Source organism: Danio rerio, chromosome 16, assembly GCF_052040795.2.
Source record: "Danio rerio strain M-AB ecotype USA chromosome 16, GRCz13ab, whole genome shotgun sequence".
In the NCBI taxonomy this organism is placed as follows: Eukaryota; Metazoa; Chordata; class Actinopteri; order Cypriniformes; family Danionidae; genus Danio; species Danio rerio.
This window is the reverse complement of record NC_141036.1, coordinates 5,565,627-5,590,000: the sequence shown is the minus strand read 5'-3', so window position 1 is coordinate 5,590,000 and position 24,374 is coordinate 5,565,627. Positions and strand designations below refer to the sequence as shown.

Genomic DNA, 24,374 nt, shown 5'->3' with positions numbered 1-24,374 from the left:
GTTTTAATTAAACTGGAATTTTAAATTAAACTGGACTGGCAACTAATGCATAATTTACAGTAAACCCAATTTATTACTAATGTAAAATATTTCTAAATGTTTCAATGTGATGGGGAACGTTAGATTCTGTTACTACTCATTGTTTAAAGTATTGTTAAACTTTTAAACCAGTAACAGAGTTTACATTTTTCACCATTTTGCGCTGTAGCTCAAGTTGCTAACTTTAAACCCCAACATCCCAGCTAAAAAAAAAAACTTAAGGCTGATTGGCTGGTTTTAGCTGGTTGACCAGCCTGATATTGGGGGGGGGGGGGGGGGGGGGGGTGGGGGCATTTCCATTTTCAACCTGACCAGCTGAGACCAGGCTGGAAATGGCCAAAACCTCTCTAATATCAGGCTGGTCAACCAGCTAAAACCAGCCAACCAGTCTTGCGCTTTTTTTTCTTTTTTTTAGCAGGCTGGAAATGGCTGGAAACCAGCCTGGAAATGGCTAATAGCTAAATCCAGTCTGGTCGACCAGCTAAAACCAGCTAACCAGCTTAGGCTGGTTTAAGCTGTTTTTTTTCAGCAGGAATGGCATGTCTAAAACACAATTTTATGGATTTTTATCAAATTACTGTTTAAAAAGCGAACAATAAATTTACTAAAACATCACAGTAACAGAGTTGACACGTATCAGTTTACTATTGGAGTATCGTTAGAGTTTTGCACAAACTAATGAGAGTCGAATAATGACAGGTCTGAATGCCTTCTACAATTTTCTGCCCGAGGACGTGGCATCACTTGGAGAAAGTCGCATGCTTTTTCTATCTGTGCTTTACAGATTGTTCTGCCTTTTTATGACCGATCTAACAGAGTTGACCAGAATGTAGTAACAGACTCAAAATGCATGTATTTTTACAACTGAAATTTCAAATAAGATGTTTCATACAAATGTTTAACCTTGTAGCATAAACACACAAGCACATTTTTTCCACACAAAATGTCCCTGAATACACATACAAACATTATTTCTAGACATAACTTATTAAGTTTTTTGTTTGTGAAAAGTAATTGACATAACGTGTACCCGCAATCCTAAATTAACCCATATATTGTAATTAAATTGTTATGGAGGATTGTTTATTAAAGAGTGTTTTTAAAAAATCCTTCAGAGCTTAAAAGAGTTGTGAAATGTGCGTTTCAGGACATATGAGAGTGTTGGTGGGTAATACTTGTTGTAGCAGAGCCATCTAAAGCATGTCCAAACAGCTCTTCAGGGCAGTAAAACGTGGAGAAAAAAGCTTCAACTCACCTGCAAAACACAAACACACACAAAACTGGCATTAGTTTACAGTATGTGGGTGTATTACAACACATTTTGACACTGAGATGCAGTTTGCATGACATCTATGCAAGAACAACGCAGGTAAAATTGTGAAATGTGACTGTGAAAATTGTATGCAGGGTAGGAATTATACATTGACAATCTTGAGAAGGGAGGATCAACATTTTCAGTAATGGTAGGTTGTTTAATATATGCTTCAGTAAATTAAATGTATTTGTGTATCTAAATTACATCTAATTTATTAACAAACCTAATAAAGTTGTCAGTGTTTTGGGGGATATTTAGTGTATTTTGACCTTCAATAACCTCTGATTAGCAATTGCAGCAGTTACTGTAGGTCAAACTACAAACTACACATCTAATTTGACTTTACTTTTAGGTTATATCTAGATACAAACACATATTTTACTAGAAAAGTGTCTTTTGAACACTTACGATGTCTATCTGTGCTGTAAATCTGCCGCTTTCAGACTGGTGAATGATTTTTCGCGATTATGCATTCACTAATGGTATGATCCTTTATAGGGGTGGTCAAATGTATATTTGTATTATCTATTATTTTAAATATTAGGATTATTATTTAAGAAATAGATGAGAGAAAGCCATTGCTCACTATTAAAGGGTTGTATGTCAAAAACTCTGAGGGAATTATATGTGATTTTGTGAAACAACACATGCTTTACTAGACTGAATGAGTTTTCAAACACTGCCACCTGCTGAGTGTCCACTGTTACTGAGATACACATGCTTATAAAACTGCTCAACCCACTTATATCTAATGGATTTTAAATAAATGCATCATAAACCATTACTATTCATGTGTGTTTATTAACTAGTCTCCACTGCTTACCATGGCTGCATTTCTTTAATCAAAAATACAGTTGAAAATTTATAAAATTAAGTCAAATTGTAAAATTGTAAAACACATTTATAAAAACATGAAGTCATAGACATTATAAATATAAGTATTTTATATAATGAATAATAAATGTTTCTGCTGTTACTTTTAAGTCAAATAAATGTGGCATTGCTGATTAAAATTGTTCATTAAAAACCTATATATATATATATATATATATATATATATATATATATATATATATATATATATATATATATATATATATATATATATATATATATATATATATATATATAAAACCTGTAAACACTGAATTCCATAGTCGGAATAAGTGAATACTATCAAAGCCATTGGTTTCCACACTGAAAACCCTAATGAGTTGACTGAACTAAATTAATTGATTAAACTCGTTGCCTCAATTTAATTGAGTAATGAAGTCTCCCAAAACTTGCATATTTTAGTTTATTTAACTTGCCGGTTTTGTAGACTAACAACATTTAAGCATAGTCTAAAAAACCGGCAAGTTAAATAAACTCAATGTTTTTTTTACTCTGTGTCAGTGACCAGTTTTTTTGTTTTGTTTTTTCTATGCATATATTTATTTTATTTCTTAGATGGACAATTTGTTTAATTAAATAATAATGTAGCCAAAATAAAGTTAAGAAACCCACACTTTTTTGAAACTTCTCTCAAAACAAAACAAAACAAAAAAAATATCTTGGCTGTTGGATGATGGTGTTTTCCTTAAGTATAAAAAAAAAAACTAATTCTGATTAAAAAACATTGAGTTGAAATATGTTGATCTACTTTTGCGTTGATTTAACGACTTGCAGATAATTGAGGAATGAAACTTCATAATGATGGTTTCCAAAACATCAAATCTTATTCAGACAGCACACTAAAACATTTTCCAGACATTCAGTTATCTGGGCAATAAGGAAGTCCTTAGGCTGAGCTTAAAACGCAAGGTTTCCCAACTAGGACTTCACAATACAAACAGTTTGAAGTAGCTTGAAGACACCATGCGTTCCCTACCACAACTGAATCTCTTCTTCATTCACACACTCACCTATTATACATTCCAGGTGACAGACCAGCACCCTCTAGTGCCCTGTGGTTCCATTAGAACAGCATTTTTATTTCCAAAAGCCAAAGCCAAAAAGAAAATGAATGAATGAATGAATATATATATATATATGTATATATATGTATATAAATATATATATATATATATATATATATATATATATATATATATATATATATATATATATATATATATATATATATATATATATGCATGCATGTGCGTGCGTGTGTGTAATAATATACTATGAAAAAAATTTTAAATTAATTTTAAACAAAAAATAAGTAGCCATTTATTCACATTATGATGAATAATTATACCTGAAGCCATTTGTTTTCAGACTTTTAAAAAAAGACCTTGCACTTAAAAGGTTGCACATATTACAATTTTACAGTCAAGAAAACATTTGTCAAAATAACCTATTTTTTTCAAGATTAGTTATGATTTTGAGCTCACTACATTGAAATCTTAAGTTTATGCATTGTCATGGTACATAAGTTAAATAAACTCATATTTTTAAGTGATAGGACCAAAATGCACACTTTTAAGTTATGTTCAGTCAACTTTACTTAATTGTTTAAGACAACATTAGGGTTTACAGTGCAGCTTATAAATATTGTATTTTTGTTCAACAGAAGAAAAAAACTCAGGTTTGAAACAAGTAAATGGTGAGTAAACGGTGTCATTTTTGTGTGAACTGTCCCTTTAGGTTCATCTAAAAAATGTATTTATTAATTTTTTGTACATTATGATCTAGTGTAACCTTTCTCTGTGTACATTATAATGAACAGACACCCTCATTCATTCATTCATTTTTCCTTCGGCTCAGTCCCTTTATTCATCAGTGGTCGCCACAGCGGAATGAACCGCCAACTTATCCAGCATTTGTTTTACACTGCGGATGCCCTTCCAGCTGCAGCCCAGTACTTGGAAACATCCATACACACTCACTCACACACATACACTATGGACAATTTAGTTTATTCAGTTCACTTATAGCACATATCTTTAGACTGTGGGGAAAACTGGAGCACCTGGAGGAAACACAGGGAAAACATGCAAACTCCACACAGAAATGCCAACTGACCTAGCCAGGACTCGAACCAGTGACCTTCTTTTTGTGAGGCGACAGTGCTACTCTCACTGAGCCACCGCAGACACCCTCAAATAGTGAAAAAGAAAATGTCTGTCGCCAACAACACCCTGAAGAGTAGGCGATCTTTATTATGTGTCTGTGTCTGGTGACATTGGCATAAAGCTGTGAGACCTTTCCTCTGGATATTTCCATAAGCTTGTACAGCTTTACACCACATCTAGCAAATGCCAGAGTCCCGGGCTCAGATTGAGACGTCATTTGCCATTTGCAGAGCAGAACAGAGCGATTTTCACAGTAACAGGATCGTTTCAGAAATCCAAAGTTCAATTATTCATTCATTCATTTTCTATTTCGGCTTAGTCCCTTTATTAATCAGGGGTCGCCACTATGGAAGCATATGGGTAGCATAATTCAATTCAAAATGTAATATGCAAAATGGCAATGCAATATGTTAAATGGCAATGTATTTCTGTATTTGAATTTGCATTTTCCAAGACATATGAGCAATGTTTGGTGCAGAATGAAAATGTAAATTAAATGACATTGTTTGCATTTCTCATTTCAAACACTGTTTTAATATGTAAATTGTATCCACATTTTAAAGCTTTATAAGTAGCAAAATTAAATTGAAAATGCTATACACAAACTGAATTTGATGTGAATAAAATACAAGCAGAAACTGTAGCAAAATGATCATTTAAATGTTATTTGTCCGAAATGCATTTACACTCACGTCTAGGAAACGCATGATTACATTTTCAGCATTCAAGTGCTGAAACGCACTTGATTAAGTTACTCCACCACAGCCAAACTAACAAAGAACTTACTTTCTGACAATGCATTTGCTGGAAACCAAAGCCAGAGGACACTAATATGACACTCCCGAGCAGCTAGTGTGTGCTATCTGCAGTTCACTAACTCTAGTTCACTACACCTGCTCTCTCTCTCCGTCTCCTACCTTTACCGGAGTAATAGAGATCCATCAGGAGCAGCAGTACGCCAGCGTAAGAGCTGATGTTTTCCTTTAGTTCAGTTTTCTCTGTCTCTGCTCGGACTGGTGGTTTTTGGGGCTAAAAATGTTCCTCCTCCCACAGGTAAGCTCGAATACTCCTCCCGGCTGACAGACGCTTTGTTTAAGAGGGTGTTTCAGCAAAACACACACAAACTTTCACTGCAGCTCAATCCAGTCACTTTAAAGGAGCCATTACATCGCACATTATAACAAAGTAAGTATCCTATTTGAACATTAAAGATAGCGCGGGTGATTTGAAATCGAGACTAAAAAAACACACCACAGAATGTATTGATTGAATTAAGCGGTAATCAGGGGATTAGATGAAGGAGTTTATTGGTGATATACTTAAAGTCCGCTTGAACTGGACGTTTCTGCAGACTTTTTTCCATTACTATGATGATTTATGACTGAAATGGAATATTAAGTAGGAGGCGGGGATTTATTTTGGTGCTCCTCCTCTCAACTTTGACTTGGAGCAAACTAATAGTAGGTGGGGGGAGGGGGGAGCAATTGACATCAAACTGACATGATCCGGACCAAGCAGAGCAGAATAGATCAAAAGTTTTTTTTCATATATATATATATTGGGTTGGACCCGTTTTGACCTCAGAACTGCCTTAATCCTTCATGGCATAGATTCAACAAGGTACTGGAAATATTCCTCTGAAATTTTGGTGCATATTGACATGATAGCATCACGCATGACAATGAGTATAGTGAACTCATTGTCATGTTCAAGAAACCAGTCTGAGATGATGCTTGTGGTCATAAAGGGATGGACATGGTCAGCAACAATACTCAGGTAGGCTGTATAGGCTGTATTTATACTAATGGACCCAAAGTGTGCCAAGAAAATATCCTCTACACTATTACACCACCACCACCAGCCTGAACCGTTAGTTCCTACAAAGCAGGATGGATCCTTGCTTTCACGGCAGCCGGTGTGGTCGTCTGCTGCTGTTGCCCACCTCAAGGTTCAATGTGTTGTGCGTTCAGAGATGCTCTTCTGCTTACAGTACCTTGGTTGTTATGCGTGGTTTACTAGAGAGCATTTGGATGATCCAGAAGATGATTGGAGAACCAGAACGACTCATCCGTGTAAAAGAAAGAACGAATGGGGCCATGAATTAAGAGATTTTGAGTGAAAACATGCTTCCATCAGTAAGGGCATTAAAGATGAAATGTGGCTGGGTCACCAGCATGACAATGATCCCAAACACACCGCCGGGCAACAAAGAAGTGGCTTTGTAAGAAGCCTTTCAAGGTCCTGGTGTGGCCTAGCCAGTAGAACTCAACCCTATAGAAAATCTTTGGAGGAACTTGAAAGTGAGTGTTTCCCAGCAATAGCCCCAAAACATGCTCTAGAGAAGATCTGCATAGAGGAATGGGCCAAAATACCAGCAACAGTGTGTTTACGAAACCTTGTAAAGACTTACAGAAAATGTTTGATCTCTGTAATTGCCAACAAAGGGTATATAACAAAGTATTGAGATGAAATCTTGTTATTGACCAAATACTTTTTTCTTTTTGACTTATTATTTAAACAGTCAAAACATAAAACTATCAGTCCACAAAATATCTACTTTTTGTATGATATTTTCATAGGTCATGTATATTTTCCACTATTTATTTATTTATTTATTTATTTATTTATTTATTTATTTACTTACTTATCTTTGTGTATTTATTTACATTTATGTATTTATTATATATTTATTTATTTATATTTGTTTATTTATTTACTTATTTTAATTTATCTATTTTAATTTATTTATTTATTCATATTTATTTATGTTTGTTTATATTTATTTATAATTATTTTTTATTTATTTATTTATTTTTATTTATTTATTTATTTCAGTTTTATTTATTTATTTTTTTTATTAAAAAATATTTATATGTTTATTTATATTTTTATTTACATTTATTTATTTATTTGTTTTTATTTATTTGTTGTTTATTTATTTTTATTTACTTATTTATTTTTTTATTATTATTTATTTTTTTATTTGCTTATTTTGACCAAGCAGTACTAAGATATGTAAAATCTTTCACCTATACACATCAAAAGTAATGTCAGACATGCTCTCAGAGAGGAACCAGTTAAAAACAACATGAGATGCTGGTGATTAATCTTTCGGTTGCGGAGAATCAATAACACTGTGACTAATGCAGTACCACAGAAAAAACATCTATAAACACAGCCGAGCATCTCCACAAACACAACACAGAGAATCAGCCTGCCTTACTGCATGTGTGGCCAAATAAATAACAGCAGAGCCAATGAGAATCTCTGATCACTAACTGCTGGCACATTCATAAATCACAAATTAGGAGAACAAAAAATGGCTTGTTGGGGAGCTCCCGGGTTCATTAATTCTCAGCCTGCACAGCCAGACACTTTAATGGACTCCAATGAACATCCGGAAAAAGCTGAAAACAGACCCCAGATCAGCTGGTTCATTACTGCTCTGTTTCCCATCAGTTTCACACTTACAATAACAGTGGCTCTTCTCACATTGTGCTTAATGGTGTAGCTGTAATTACTATTTTAGATGAGGCTACAACTAAGCATTAAATTACCCATGTGGTGTTTACTATGGATTATTACGCAGCTGTCTGGAATGCGTGATTCTGATTGGTCAGTTGAACATTCCAAGGTACAGAATTTCACAGGATTTCCTATAATATTGTTTTTCTTCAGGAGAAAGGAGTCTTTATTTTGACTAGAATAAAAGCATTTTTACTATTTAAAGGTCATTATTTGTAGCCCCCTTAAGCAATATTTTATTTCAATTATCTACGCTACTTACAATGGAAGAAAAAAAGGATTTTATTTACACCCACACCATGCCTTTTCAGTGAAAGTGAACACTGCATGTAAAGGAGCACAATCCCCTTGGACACAAGTGAACATTCTAGTGCCAACTATACACAGGAGGATAAAAAAAAGAAGCCTGAGGAGGAAAGACTTGTGTAGAATTTCAACAATGACTAAACAATGTTAAGAACAAAGATATTCCTTCGACAGCTATATATTTTTCACAGTACCATACAAAAAACTGAGGTCAGTAACCCTTATGTATCAGGGCTGCGTTTATTTGCTCAAATATACAGCAGAAAAACATAAATATTAATGCAAAATGTCTTCTATTTGAACAGACCTTATTATTATTGTTTGAAAACATTTGTGTTTTCCTTATACTTTGGGGCTTTTAAATGCTTGATTCTGATAGGCTGATACTAAGGTGTGCCGTTATTTTCATATATACACACAGGTAAAGTAGTTCCGGCAGGTTTTGGGTGCATTAGAGTTTCATATCACTACGCTGAATGCATCATTTATTCATTTTCTTGTCGGCTTAGTCCCTTTATTAATCCGGGGTCACCACAGCGGAATGAACCGCCAACTCATCCAGCAAGTTTTTACACAGCGGATGCCCTTCCAGCCGCCACCCATCTCTGGGAAACATCCACACACATTCACACACACACTCATACACTACGGACAATTTAGCCTACCCAATTCACCTGTACCACATGTGGACTGTGGGGGAAACCGGAGCACCCGGAGGAAACCCACGCGAAAGCAGGGAGAACATGCAAACTCCACACAGAAACGCCAATTGAGCCGAGGTTCGAACCAGCAACCTTTTTGCTGTGAGGCGACAGCACTACCCACTGCACCACTGCCTCGCCACTACGCTGAATGATTTCAGTTATTTCAGCTTTCCTTATACTGGAAAACTCACTAAGGTATGAGAGTCCAGTTCACACACACAACAGTGGTTCTTTCATCTGTAGAACAGATTCACACACTAGTAAACACATCTGTAAATCTTCACATGCTACCCATGCTGTCTTCCTGCCTTTGTTATGAACCTCTTTGAGCTCAGAGTCAACAGTTTCAACACACACACACCAGAACATGCCTACACACACGTGTGAAAGAACACACACAAACGTTTGAAACACACACAAAAGCATATGAAATGACACAAACATACACAAGTGTATGAAATAACACAAACACACACATGTATGAAACGCATACAGAAGTGTGTAAAAAAACACAAACACACGTTTGAAATAACACATATACACGCACATATGAAATAACACACAACAATAGCCAGAAACACGCACATACACAAACACACACATATATGAAAGAACACAAACACACACACACACACACACACACATACATGTATGAAACACAAACATATTAAATGCACACACACGCAAGCGTATGAAATAGCACAAACACACGTTTGAAATAACATTAACATATGTGTATGAAAGAACACACAAAGAGGCAGAAACAAACACACACAAACACACATATATATGAAAGAACAGACAAACATGCACACACACATGAAAGAACACACACACATACTGTATGTATAAAAGAACACACACAAAAGAAAGAAGAAGCACAGACACACACACACATAAGAAACAAACACACATGTATGAAACACACACATAAGTGTATGAAATAAAACTCACATGAAAGAACGTATGAAAGAACACGCAAAGTATGGACAGACAGAAACACACACAAACACACACACACACACACACACAAACACACACTCACACACAAACACAAACATATGAAAACACCCACACAAAAACACACCTACAGAGAAACATGCGTGTATGAAAGAACAACCACACAGACACAAACATACAAAAAAACAAACACACACACACACACAGGTTTGTTTTTGCGAATTGTGGGGATATTACACAGGCATATTGGTTTTATATTGTAGAAACTGCATATGTTCTATCGCCCGACACTAATTGGTGTTGGCCAATATAAGGGCGGGATCAACCTGTCACTCACATTAAATCCTCCAATCATCAAAAAACCCAAAAAGCAAGCCCCGCCCACATGTGTTCTTAATCCAGAAGCCCTTTCACTCAGAAAAGTCAACCACAGCTTCATTATATCAGTTTTGAAACTCATGAATGGTCTAAATATGTCAACCTACAATAGTACTGCATGGGTCTGCAGCCAGCCCAGTGGACAAGAGGACAAATAAAGACACATAAGATGGATTTCAGTTTGGCCCAGAACTGGTAAAGTCTGCCAAATCACCCACTGAATACTAACCACAGGTATAGCATGTGTCTAAAGATAGAGAGAGAGACTGCACTGCCTCAATGCCTGTTTACTGAAGATTCAATCACAACTTCTGCTTCAGGTCCAAGACCACCAGAGCGACTATTCAACAAAAGAGTTCAGCTCTGGTTAGCATCAAGGCTAGTTTTGTGAACAAAAGCTAAAAATAAAAATATTCACAATAAATTAATAACTAAAACCACAGACTGTAGAATACACAAGATGTGTCACTCGTATAGTTTTGAATAGGGCAAAGAATGAAGCCCTGCCTACTAGTACAGGAGCCAATCATCGATATCTATAGATTGACGAATCTCAGGGAGAAGCTAACACCAGACTAGTGTTTTTATGACAGTTTGGTGGTCAACAAGCACACTGGAATCTTAGCGAATACTTGCTTCACAGACATAAGAAATATCCAGATAAAGCTTGACATCTTTGATTTAAATGAACCAAGTGCACTTGAAAACAAAAGATTCCTGGTTTTCCCAGGTAGCAAAGAATTCTGGCCCAGATTTGGCATAAAGCTGTTACAGCAGACATTCGACCGGCACTGGCATACAGCACGTGGGCCAAGCATGGCCCAGGTTTGGCTGAGGTGGCACGGTCTTACAGGCGGCACTCAAAACTTGGGCCAGATATCAAATGTAGTATTTGGCCCAAAATGTTATGAATGTATATGAATGGGCCACGTAAGTTTGGTTTATCTTGACCCACTTTTAAAATATATTTAAATTATTTTCTATTAATCAGGTCGCTTTAAGAAAAAGCATAGCCATAAAGCGAAACGCTTCATGGGTTTATTAGAAAACATTGCAGTCGTGGTACATCAAGATATCTGGCCCAGTTCAGGCCTAGTTATGGGTTATTGACTTGGCTGGGACTTGGCCCAGATATGGTCCATGTTTGCCTCTTGTGTGGAAGCCAGACTTTGTCCAGTCATTTACCGTAATTCACTGCGGAATGTAGGCCAAGCAAATGCTGATGGTGTGGGCCAGAGAATTTTTGCTATGGGGGTTATAATCTGGATAAAATGATCACGAGGTACAGTCCATCCTGCAAACGCACATCACATGACATCAACTACTCAAACAGCCACAAACTTGTAAACAAACAGTCGCTGTCATCTCTGGAGGAGATTCACCATCAAGGCCAAGTTGTGGATTACTTCAGAAGAGCAGCACGATCAGACGATCACCTTAGAGGACGATAAGGTGTAGAACGGCCATAAATGAGGTTGGTGTCGTGATCTCGTTCCTTTTGAGTGTGCATTAGCTTGGACAACCTGAAAATATGCAGATTTTGTTTGATTTGAATGTACAGAAACAAAATTTATAAGACAGCTCTGTAGTTTTATGGATGGTTCCAAATATGTAATGTAATCGTAAGCTTGGCAAACAGTTTTGGAGAATTTGATGTTTCCCATTCAGACAGAATGCCCGAGCAGAACGCCGAGAGGCGCTTCAAAGATGGCCGCCGAGTGAAATGACTTACCTTAAAAGAACTTTGCTAAAACTAAATGGAACAGGAAGTGGGAGAGTGTAGTTGTGTCCCCAATTAACACATTATACACTTCTTTTGAACTTATACACTAAATGGTGCAGAGTTTAGTGTTGACCCAGATGTGAACCCTTATGTGTTTTATAACTAAACAGAAATTCAAACCATATGCCTGGTGACTTTTAACGGTTGCCAAATTAGTCAAATAAACCACCAAAACTATCATGAGTACAACCGCATTCATCAACTGCATAGGGATCTGGCATTATCACTTACAGTATGTGGGAGAATTTTCCTTGCACAATCCAAAATTAAAAATAATAACTGCAGTGTGATGCAGTGGTGCAGTAGGTAGTGCTGTCGCCTCACAGCAAGAAAATCGCTGGTTTGAGCCCTGACTGAGTCAGTTGGCATTTCTGTGTGGAGTTTGCATGTTCTCCCTATGCTCGCGTGGGTTTCCTTCGGGTGCTCCGTTTTCCCCAACAGTCCAAAGACATGCGGTACAGGTGAATTGGATAAGCTAAAATTGTCCATAGTGGATGAGAGTGTGTGAGTGTTTCCCAGTGATGGGTTGCAGCTGAAAGGGCATCTTCTGCGTAAAACATGTGCTGGATAACTTGGCGGTTGATTCCGCTGTGGCGACCCAGGATAAATAAAGGGACTAAGCCGGAAAAAAAATGAATGCATGAATAAACTAGACAGTAAAGTTCGTCGAGACAAACTTTGAGGCTGGCTTGACAAAGCCTGTTGGTAATAGTTTATTTAGTTTAAAAACAGTTTGAAAAAGTATAAGTAGCATGTTATTAGCATGATTCTAGCATGAATTAGCATGATTCTAGCATGGATTAGCATGTTATTAGCATGAGTGTAGTACAAATTAGCATTTTATTAGCATGATTCTAGTATAAATTAGCATGTTATTAGCATTCTTCTAGCATGAATTAGCATGTTACTAGCATGATTCTAGAATACATTAGCATGTCACTAGCATGATTCTAGTATGAATTAGCATGCTACTAGCATGATTCTAGCATGAATTAGCATGTTACTAGCATGATTCTAGCATGAATTAGCATGTTACTAGTATGATTCTAGCATGAATTAGCATGTTACTAGCATGATTCTAGCATGAATTAGCCTGTTACTAGCATGATTCTAGTATGAATTAGCAGGTTATTAGCATGATTCTAGCATGAATTAGCATGATTCTAGTATGAATTAGCATGTTACTAGAATGATTCTAGCATGAATTAGCATGTTACTCGCATGATTCTAGCATGAAATAGCATGTTATTAGCATGATTATAGTATGAATTAGCATGTTACTAGCATGAATCTAGCGTGAATTAGCCTGTTATTAGCATGATTCTAGCATGCATTAGCATGTTACTAGCATGATTCTAGTATGAATTAGCATGTTATTAGCATGATTCTAGTATGAATTAGCATGTTATTAGCATGATTGTAGTATGAATTAGCATGTCACATAGCATGCTTAGGTGGTTGCTAGGGTATTCTGAGTGGTTGCAAAGTCGTTGCTAGGCAGTTGCTAGGGTGTCCTGAGTGGTTGCTAGGTGGCTGCTAAGATGTTGCTAGGGTGTTGCTAGGTGGTTGCTATGGTGTTCTGAGTGGTTGCTAGGTTGTTGCTAGGCAGTTGCTAGGGTGCTCTGATTGGTTGCTAGGTGGTTGCTAAGGTCTTGCTAGGTGGTTGCTAGGGTGTTCTGAGTGGTTGCTAAGGTGTTGCTAGGCAGTTGCTAGGGTGTTCTAAGTGGTTGCTAGGTTGTTGCTAAGGTGTTGCTAGGTGGTTGCTAGGGTGTTCTGAGTGGTTGCTAGGTGGTTGCTAAGGTGTTGCTAGGTGGTTGCTAAGGAGTCCTAAGTGGTTGCTAGGTGGTTGCTAAGGTGTTGCTAGGTGGTTGCTAGGGTGTTCTAAGTGGTTGCTAAGGCGTTGCTAGGCGGTTGCTAGGGTGTCCTGAGTGGTTGCTAGGTGGTTGCTAAGGTGTTGCTAGGTGGTTGCTAGGGTGTCCTGAGTGGTTGCTTTGTGGTTGCTAAGGCGTTGCTAGGCGGTTGCTAGGGTGTTCTGACTGGTTGCTAGGTGGTTGCTAAGGTGTTGCTAGGCGGTTGATAAGGTGTCCCAAGTGGTTGCTAGGTGGTTGCTAAGGTGTTGCTATGTGGTTGCTAGGGTATTCTGAGTGGTTGCTAAGGCGTTGCTAGGCGGTTGCTAGGGTGTCCTGAGTGGTCGCTAGGCCCTCACTAAGGCATTACTAGGCCGTTGCTAGGTGGTTGCTAGGCGGTTGCTAGGGTAATTTGGGTGGTTGCTAGGCAGTTGCTAGGGTACCCTGGTTGGTTACTAGGCAAGCCTTACATACATGCTTGATAAAACATTTATACTTAGTAAGCATTTCTAGCAAGTTACAGTACTTGGCTAGTCAATATTAGCATGTAGCTAATCACTGCTAGCATGTGTAGCATTTAGGAAGTTCCGTTTGCTATCATGAGTCAAACGAGCCAATCTCCAAGTCTCTACGATGTTCTGATGCTGAGATATAGCTGTTGATGAATGGTTGCTAGGGTACTCTGTTTTGTTGCTATGGGCGAGGTTACAGAGTGCACTTGAATGTGGTTGGCTGTCTAAGTCAAATGAACCAACCCCCATGTCTCTATGACACTGCTATGCAAAGATATGCATCTTGGCCTATTTTAATGGAAGTCTATGGAATCAATTTGGGGGCGTGGCTTGTGAGCTTCATTATCATATTGAGATGCTCATTGGTTGTCTGAGTCAGATGAGCCATCCCCCAAGTCAATAGGACACTGCTAAGCAAAGATATGCATGTAGGCCAGTTATTAACATGAGTCTAGTATGAATTAGCATGTTACTAGCATGATTCTTGTACAAATTAGCATGTCATTAGCATGTTTCCAGTATGAGTTAGCATGTCATTAGCATGATTAGCATATGAGTAGCATGTTGCTAGCATGATTGGCATGTCATTAGCATGTTAGAATTCTAAGCATTCGATAGCACACCTAATTACATTCTATAGGACAGTTGCTAGGGTGCAGTATGTAGTAGTTAGGGGTGTGGCTAGAAAGTTAAAAGGCCATCAGTGATTGGCTGCTGGCTAGACTGAGTTAAATGAGCTCAGCCATTAGTCTCTATGACAGTCTAATGCAGAGTTTTAAGCTCACAAAGTTTGATCCCATGTTAAGTCAATGAGAGTCTTTTGTAATGGAAGTCTACGGGACAGTTGCTAGGGTGAAGTATGTGGTAGTTAGGGGTGTGGCTAGAAAGTTAAAAGCTCATCAGTTATTGGCAGTTTGGTAGTCTGAGTTAAATGAGCTCAGCCATTAGTCTGTAGGACAGTCTGATGCAGAGTTATGAGCTCATAAAGTTTGATCCCATGTTAAGTCAATGAGAGTCTTTTGAATAGAAGTCTATGGGACAGTTACTAGGGTCCAAAAGTGGTGGCTAGGGCGTGGCTAGAAAGTTTAAAGGTGATCAGTCATTGGCAGTTTGATAGTCTGAGTTAAATGAGCCCAGTTAGAAGTCTGTGTGACAGTCTGATGCAGAGTTATGAGCTCACAAAGTTTGATCCAATGTTAAGCCTATGGGATTTTTCCGACAGTCCCGGGACGTTTTTCGGAAAACCGAAAGTCGGATCAGTCTGAGGAGATATAGCAACACGAGTCAGAATAGTTTGGAGGTCTGGAGCAAGTTTGGTGGTAATAGCTCAAAAGCTCTAGGAGGAGATAGAGTTAGAAATTTAGTCTCAGAAGATTAATAAAAAAAATAAAAAAAATAATAATAAGTTTAAATAGCATTTCAGTAGTCTGGCTTTGACAAGCCAGCCTAATTAATTAATATTAGTATAAATAAATTAATAAATTAATTAACGATAGTATAATAAATAAATACAAATAAATAATAGCATAAATAAATAACTAAATAATAGTGTAAATAAAAAACTACATAATAGTATAAATAAATAAATAATAATATAAATAAATAAATAATAATATAAATAAATAAATAAATAAATAATAGTATAAATAAATAACCACATAATAGTATAAATAAACAAATAATAATATAAATAAATAACTAAATAATAGTTTAAATAAATAAATAATAGTATAAATAAATAACAACATAATAGTATAAATAAATAACAACATAATATTATAAATAAATAAATGAATAATAATATAAATAAATAAATAAATAATAGTATAAATAAATAATAGTATAAATAAATAATAGTATAAATAGGCAAAAAATAGAATAAATAAATAAATGATAGTACAAATAAATAAACAAATAATAGTATAAATAATAGTATAAATAAGCAAAAAATAGAATAAATAAATAAATGATAGTACAAATAAATAAATAAATAATAGTATAAATAAATAAAGCTCCGCCCACTCTGCTAGTTTCTATTTTAACCAAGTCTTCAATCCAAGTGTGCAACCCCATTCCCCTAGACTACCCAGGGGTTGTAACAATACTTATCGGCTGAATAAATGAACCATCCTGGTTTTTAAAGTACACTTTTCTATCTTTTAAAGAATTTTCAGCGTGTATTCACTGCTGATATCATTTAAACTACAAAATGCCATACAATAGAGTATGGGTTAGGGTAAGTATGCGATTTGGGATGCACCTTGTGACCTTCAGTAAACACTCAGAGGAAACACAGGGATTCCCTCGCAGTCTGAGCCAATCACAGCGAGCCTGTGCCAATAACCAGAGACATGAATCACTTTCTGTGTGTGTGTGTGTGTGTGTGTATGTGGGGGTGTGAGCGTTTAAAGAACTCACAACACCCTGTGAAAACATTACACACAGCCCTGCAGACAGACTAGAGAATTCAGAAAGTACAGAAATAAAGACGTCAGAGATGATCTATTAATGTCTCCAGCTTCACATCCACAGGGACTCGTAAGCTTTTCCTCTGTAATCATCGCAGTTTCCCATACGCCTGTATGACATCCAAACTATTGTCATAATGCAAGTTAAAGCTGCTTATACATGATGAAAAATCAAGCCACAGCAGAAATACTTTGTAATATATTTTTTAAGTTCCAAACGTTCAGTGTATCACTGATGATGTCAGTTTGACGCTTCCATATTCTTAGCCACGCCCTTCTTTTTTTAAGATCAATATTTTATTCAATTTATATTACATACATATAAAACTACATAAAATCACATGCCATGAAACTGTCCCGTTGTACAAAAAAAACAAAACAAATTATATATAAAAATAACTCGAGATCAGATAAAGTGTATATAACGAAGGCCAGCTAGCGAAGTGCAGATACACCTCACTCCTTTGACCTCAAAAGGTGCTCCAGTGACAGACGTTAGAGGCCATGGTCTTTAGCCGCCTTAATAGAGCAAACGACTGCCATGCACAGAATCACTGGTTCGATCTCAGCTCAGACCAGGTTGGTTGCGGTAAGACCAGAGCATTACACATGGGGGCTCGTCCAGGAAGGGAGTGAGGTTTAGGGGGGTGAGTTTAACGGAGGCCAGCTAGCGAAGTGCTATGCAGGTAAACCTCACTCCTCTGACCTCGAAAGGTGCTCTAGTGGCAGACATTAGAGGCCATGGTCTTTAGCCTCCTTATAGAGCAACCGACTGCCATGCACAGAATCACCGGTTCGATCTCAGCTCAGACCAGGTTGGTTGCGGTAAGACCAGAGGATTACACATGGGGGCTCGTCCGGGATAGGAGTGAGGTTTAAGGGGGTGAGTTTAACGGAGGCCAGCTAGCAAAGTGCTATGCAGGTAAACCTCACTCCTCTGACCTTGAAATGTGCTCTAGTGACAGACGTTAGAGGCCATGGTCTTTAGCCTCCTTGTTAGAGCAACACACTCCCATGCACAGAATCACCGGTTCGTTCTCAGCTCAGACCAGGTTGGTTGCGGTAAGACCAGAGGATTACACATGGGGGCTCGTCCGGGATAGGAGTGAGGTTTAAGGGGGTGAGTTTAACAGAGGCCAGCTAGCAAAGTGCTATGCAGTTAAACCTTACTCCTCTGACCTTGAAATGTGCTCTAGTGACAGACGTTAGAGGCCATGGTCTTTAGCCTCCTTAATAGAGCAACCGACTCCCATGCACAGAATCGCCGGTTCGATCTCAGTTTGGACTGGGTTGGGTGCAGTAGGATCGGTGGGTTACACATGGGGGCTCGCCCGGGATGGGAGTGATGTTTAGAGGGGTGAGTGTAACGGAGGCCAGCTAGCAAAGTGCTATGCAGGTAAACCTCACTCCTCTGACCTCGAAAGCTGCTCTAGCGACAGACGTTAGAGGCCATGGTCTTTAGCCTCCTTGTTAAAGTAACCTGCATTTTGTACATACATTCATTCAATTTCCTTCAGCTTAGTCAATATTTATCAGGGGTCACCATCAGCGGAATGAACCGGCAACAATTCCGGCATATGTTTTACGCAGCGGATGCCCTTCCAGATGCAACGTATTACCAGAAAACTCCCATACACTCTCACATTCATACATACTCACACATTAGGCCAATTTAGTTTACCCAATTCACCTATAGAGCACCTATATGTCTTTGGATCACTGAGCCACCATGCAGCCCCACATTTTGTACAGTGTATCTAAAAAAAAGGACAGAAATAGAGGGGAATAATCTAAAATAAAGCGGAAAACTGTTCTAGATTTTAGTATGTGCGATCACAAGTTTTTAATAGCAACTTCTAGTGTAAATATTGTATCTGTCTGCATTTTGTGACACTTCGGTCATCCTGATGGTCCAAATACTCTGTGGTCAGTGTTAAAAGGCACATAGCTGAGTTCAGAGTTAAACTCAACACTGTGCTGTGAGTTACTGTGCAGAATCACATTAACAGTGACCCTCCAGATTTCACACAGGCTCTATAATGAACGAAGGCCTGCTCAGACCCAAAAAACGACACTTTTCTGAGCTGAGAGATGATGAGAACAAACCAAACGGATGATCAATCTATTTCACACAAGCCTGTGGGATGAGGAAAGCAATGTAAAAATCCAAACAGACTCCTGAATTCCAGCATTGGTGACGTTATCCGTCAAACAGCGAACTTGGGAATGTGTGTGTTCAGACTCACATTTACAACAGGACACAGAGCAGCATAAGAGCCTAAATAAACACAATCTCACAACATCTAATGAGTGACTTTTGGATTTAGGGGCTGATTTGTGTTAATTAACATGATCTCATTCATACAGTTTTTAGCATGACAATACGTGAATCTGTTATTTTCTTTCTTGTGAGTACATAGTACATAGGTATAGGATATAGTATAAAGTATAGTTTAGTATAAGTTACAGTTTCACAGTATTTCCTATATTTTTTTCTCCTCTTATTTTTTATTTTCTCTGGAATAAATGCAACTATATATATATATATATATATATATATATATATATATATATATATATATATATATATATATATATATATATATATATTTTAAAGGTTAAAATTATTAGCCACATTAAGAGTTTTTTAAGTCTTTAAATGCACTTTAAGCTCAATATCATGCAAAATAAGTAGACAAAATAAATTAGTTATTAAAAATCAGATGATGAAGACTATCTTTAAAAATTATTTAAATCTTAGTTTTATTTATTTATTTATTTATTTATTTTTTTATTTATAACTTTTTATTATTTATTTTGTATTTTTATTTAATTCAGTTATTTATTTATTTATTTAATTATTTGCCTATTTATTTAATGCTTTTTATTGTTAATTTTTTATTTATTTATTTACCTATTTACTTAATACTTTTTATCGTTTATTTTTTTTACTTTTTTATTAATTTTCTATATTTTATTTATTTACTTATTTAGTTACCTTGCTTATTTATTTCTTTTTAATTTATTATGTTTTATTTTTTTATTATTTATTTTTTATTTATTACTTTTTTATAATATATATATATATATATATATATATATATATTTTTTTTTTTTTTTTTTCTTCTTTTAGGCCTAGTCCCTTAATTAATCCGGGGTCCACAGCGGAACTTATCCAGCACATTTTTACGCAGCGGATCCCCTTCCAGCCGCAAGCCATCTCTGGTATCTCAAATTTTATTTGTTTATTTATTTTTTTTTTTATTTATTTTTTTTTACTTAATTACATCACGTAATATTTTGTCTTAATAAAGCTAGTTTTTTGATTACGACAAACACATTGTTTTCGAAAAAATCGTTCATTCATTCATTCATTTATTTTCCTTCGGCTTAGTCTCTGATTATCAGAGGTCGCCACAGCGGAATGAACCGGCAACTATTCCAGCACATGTTTTACACAGCGGATGCCCTTCTAGCCGTAACCCAATACTGGAAAATACCCATACACACTTGACACACACACTCGTGCACAATGGCCAATTTAATTAATCCAATTGACTCACTGTATAACGCATGTCTTTGTACTGTTGGGGAAACAGGAGCACCCTGAGAAAACCCGCGCCAACACGGGGAGAACATGCAAACTTAACACAGAAAAGCCAACTGGCCCAGGTGGGACTCGAACCAGCGACCTTCTTGCTGTGAGGCGACAATGCTAACCACTGAGCCATTGTGACGCCACATCATCATCATTCAAAGCGAAAACAATTTTTTCACCACAATGACACTTAATACTTACTGTAAAATAACTCCAAAGTAACAAAGTAAATAAATAATTAAACATAAACATAATACGTTATTAAGCTAACTTAACTGTGCATCTCAAGTAAATGTATGATGATTTCTAAATGTCAAAATTCATTCAAAATATAATGCTATTATACATGAGTTTAAGGCGTTCTTCTCTTATATAAGAACTTTTCAGATCTCAAATTCTTAAGTCTCTGAGGACAGCTTTCAGCCCAAACCTCCTGACACAAACACACACACACACATACAAATACATACACACACACACACAGAGCGGGACGGTCTGAATGAACTTCCGGTGGCTCAAAAAACAATGGCAGAGCCGGACGCTCCTCCCAACCCAGCCAAAACAACCACAGCGCTTTCTGCTGCGGATCTACTGCAGCTTCAACACAGATAAACACTGACACTACATCAGCTGAACCTACATTTTCTGAATAAATCACAGTAATAAAATGTCATCTTCAAAACCACAACTTCCAAAAATCATACAATCTCCAACTCTTGAACATAAGATCTGAAACCTGATTGAACCTTTCAGATGTTTTTAGCTCATCAAATAGACATTATAAAATGTGCATTTGTCTTTGTAATTAATTGTGAAAGTTCCTACATTATTTTTGTTGCTGTTGTTGTTGTTGTTCTTTAGTGCAATAAATTCTCTCCCTTTTGCAGTGTGGCATTAATAAAAACGTAAATAAATGTAACATTTAAAATACAACTTAAGTAGTGCTGGACTTTGATTAACAGCATCAAAAATAAAAGTTTGATTTGACATACACTCAAAAAAATGACATTAGCTCTTTGTTCAAACTACTTCTTTAAAATGAGCTGAAACAACACAATTCTTGTGTTTATATATATATATATATATATTATTTACGTTATTATTTAAAAAATATATATTTTTACATGACAACGTAAATAATTATAAATCAATAATAGTATAAATAAATAAATAATGTTATAACTAAATAAATAATTGTACAAATAAATAATAGCATAAATAAATAATAGTATAAATAAATAAATTATAGTATAAATAAATAAATTATAGTATAAATAAATAATAGCATAAATAAATCAGTAATAGTATAAATAAATAATAGCATAAATAAATCAGTAATAGTATAAATAAATAATAGCATAAATAAATAATATTAATTAATAAATATAGTATAAATAAACTTTCTCCGCCCTTCGATTTTTCTTTTTTAAATATTTCCCAAATGATGTTTAACAGAGCATGGAAATTTTCACAGTGTGTCTGATAATATTTTTTACTTCTGGAGAAAGTCTTATTTTTTATTTCAGCTAGAATAAAACCAGTTTTTAATTTTTTGAACACCATTTTAGGGTCAATATTATTAGCCTCTTTAAGCAAATTTTTTTCTCGATAATCAACAGAACAAATCACTGTTATACAATATCTTGCCTAATTACTCTAACCTGCCTAGTTAACCTAATTAACCCAGTTAAGCCTTTAAATTTCCCTTTAAGCTGTATAGAAGTGTATTGAAGAAAATCTAGTAAATAATTATTTACTGTCATCATGGCAAAGATAAAATGAATCAGTTATTCGTTATTAGTTATTAGAGATGAGTTATTAAAACTATCATGTTTAGAAATGTGTTGAAAAAATCTTCTCTCCATTAAACAGACATTGGGGGAAAAATAAACAAGCGGTCTAATAATTCAGAGGGGCTAATATTTCTGACTTCAACTGTATGTGAAAACAAACTTTTATTTTAAATATTTCGATTAATATTTCGATTAATACTTATCCAGCACTGAATTGAATGAAAAGTAAGTTAAAAGCAGTACTTTCCTTCAGTATATTTATTCTAAATGTAATATTTTAAGTCATTTAGTCTTTATTTTTCTTTCGGCTTAGTCTCTGATTTATACCAAAGAGAAATTAACCACCAACTATTCTGGCATATGTTTCTTTTTTACACAGCGGATGCTCTTGCAGCCGCAACCCAGTACTTACAAAACAATCTGTTTTAGATTTATTTAAAATATATCAATATTTTAACATCACCAAAAAACAAATCAACAACAACAACAAAATAATAATAATCTGTGATCTCCAAAACACTCTTGAAAGTCAGAACCAAAGCCTCATTGTACCTTTCAGATTGTTGATCTCCTGCTGGATGGATCTGCAGGTCATGATCACCTGCTGTCAGACACACACTTCTGTATTCGTGTGTGTTTCTGTCTGTTTTCTTCAGTCTTATTCCTCCTCTTCCTCTCTCTCTGGCCCTGTGCTGTGCTGTGTGTTTGTGTGTGCATGTGTCGTTCATCCCAAAATCACGCTGAACTGAGAGCATCCTGCCTGAGCCAATCCCTGTGTTCATATTCACGATGGCCCAGCCAATCCCTGGCTCTGCTGCTCGCATACATTACTGATCAAAGCTACAGCATAATCATTACGCATACAATAGCACAATACACCAATAGACAATGTATCGGAGGATTACATGCATGTAACTAATTTCTTAAAAGTCCTCAAAACAAACATTGACTCCTGTTTTTAATGTGTTTTGATTATTTTACATGGATTACTGTTTGCAGATTAGCGCTCATTAAGATTGGCTGGTTGATTAATTAATTGATTGACTGATTAAATGATCACTTTTCAGGATGATAAAAGATAAGGACTGATGTACATGAATAAATTATGTTTTAAAATAAGTATATTTAAGTATTATTGAAAAATAAATAAAATAAATAAATAAATAAAATAATCAGTTACTTATATATAAAAGATGTATAAATATTTATATAAATAAATAAATAACAGAGTTACTTATTTTTTAAAAATCTGATTTTAAATGCCCTAAAAGATGTATAAAAATGTATAAAATAAATAAATAAATAAATAAAAATTTAAGGTACTTATTTTTGGAAAAATGCATTTTAGTGCATCAAATAAGTGCAATAAAAGATTTATAACAAATTTCATAAAATATAAATAAATAAATAAATAAATAAATAAATAATTTAGTTACTTATTTTAAAATGTCTTTTATAGCATCAAATAAATGCATTCAAAGATGAATAGATAATGTTTAAAAGATGTACAAATATTTAAATTAATAGAAATACAAATACATGAACAACATGAACAAGTAAATAAATAAGATTAGTTACTTATTTTTTGAAAAATGTCTTGTCATGTCATGAAATAAATGCTTTAAAGAATGTATAAATAATGTTTAAAATATAAATAAGTAAATAAATAAATAAATAAACTGAGTTACTTATAAAAATGGATTTTAGTGTTACTTGTTTTTGGAATAAAAAAATTTTGTGCATCAAATAAATGCACTAAAAGATGTATTTATAACATATTAAATGAATAAAAAAAATAAATATAGTTATTTAATTTAAAAAATAGATTTTAGTGCATGAAATGAATGCACCAAAACATGTATAAATAATGTATAAAGATGTAAAAATTAATACATAAATTAAAATAAAAAATAAATAAACAAACAAATATATAAATACATACAATTATTTAGTTACTTATTTTTTAAAATGTGTTTTTAACATCAAATAAATGCACTAAAGGATGTATAACTAATGTATAAAATATGTATAAATATATACATAAATTAAAATTAAAATAAATTAAAAAACAAACAAATATATAAATA

General features: G+C 35.2%; 1 protein-coding gene across 8 annotated transcripts in view; it reads right to left on the bottom strand.

Annotated features, from left to right (window-relative positions):
- plecb (plectin b) overlaps positions 1-24,374 on the bottom strand; it is a 246,872-nt gene that overhangs the window by 165,188 nt on the left and 57,310 nt on the right. Inside the window, exon 1 of one of the 8 annotated variants that reach the window (XM_087286477.1) lies at positions 22,840-22,994. The exons of the other annotated variants lie outside the window; for them this stretch is intronic. Coding sequence (XP_087142603.1) covers positions 22,840-22,882 — 43 coding nt within the window. The 5' untranslated portion in view covers positions 22,883-22,994. Of the gene's footprint in view, positions 1-22,839; positions 22,995-24,374 lie in introns of those variants that run through there. 8 annotated transcript variants of the gene reach the window in all.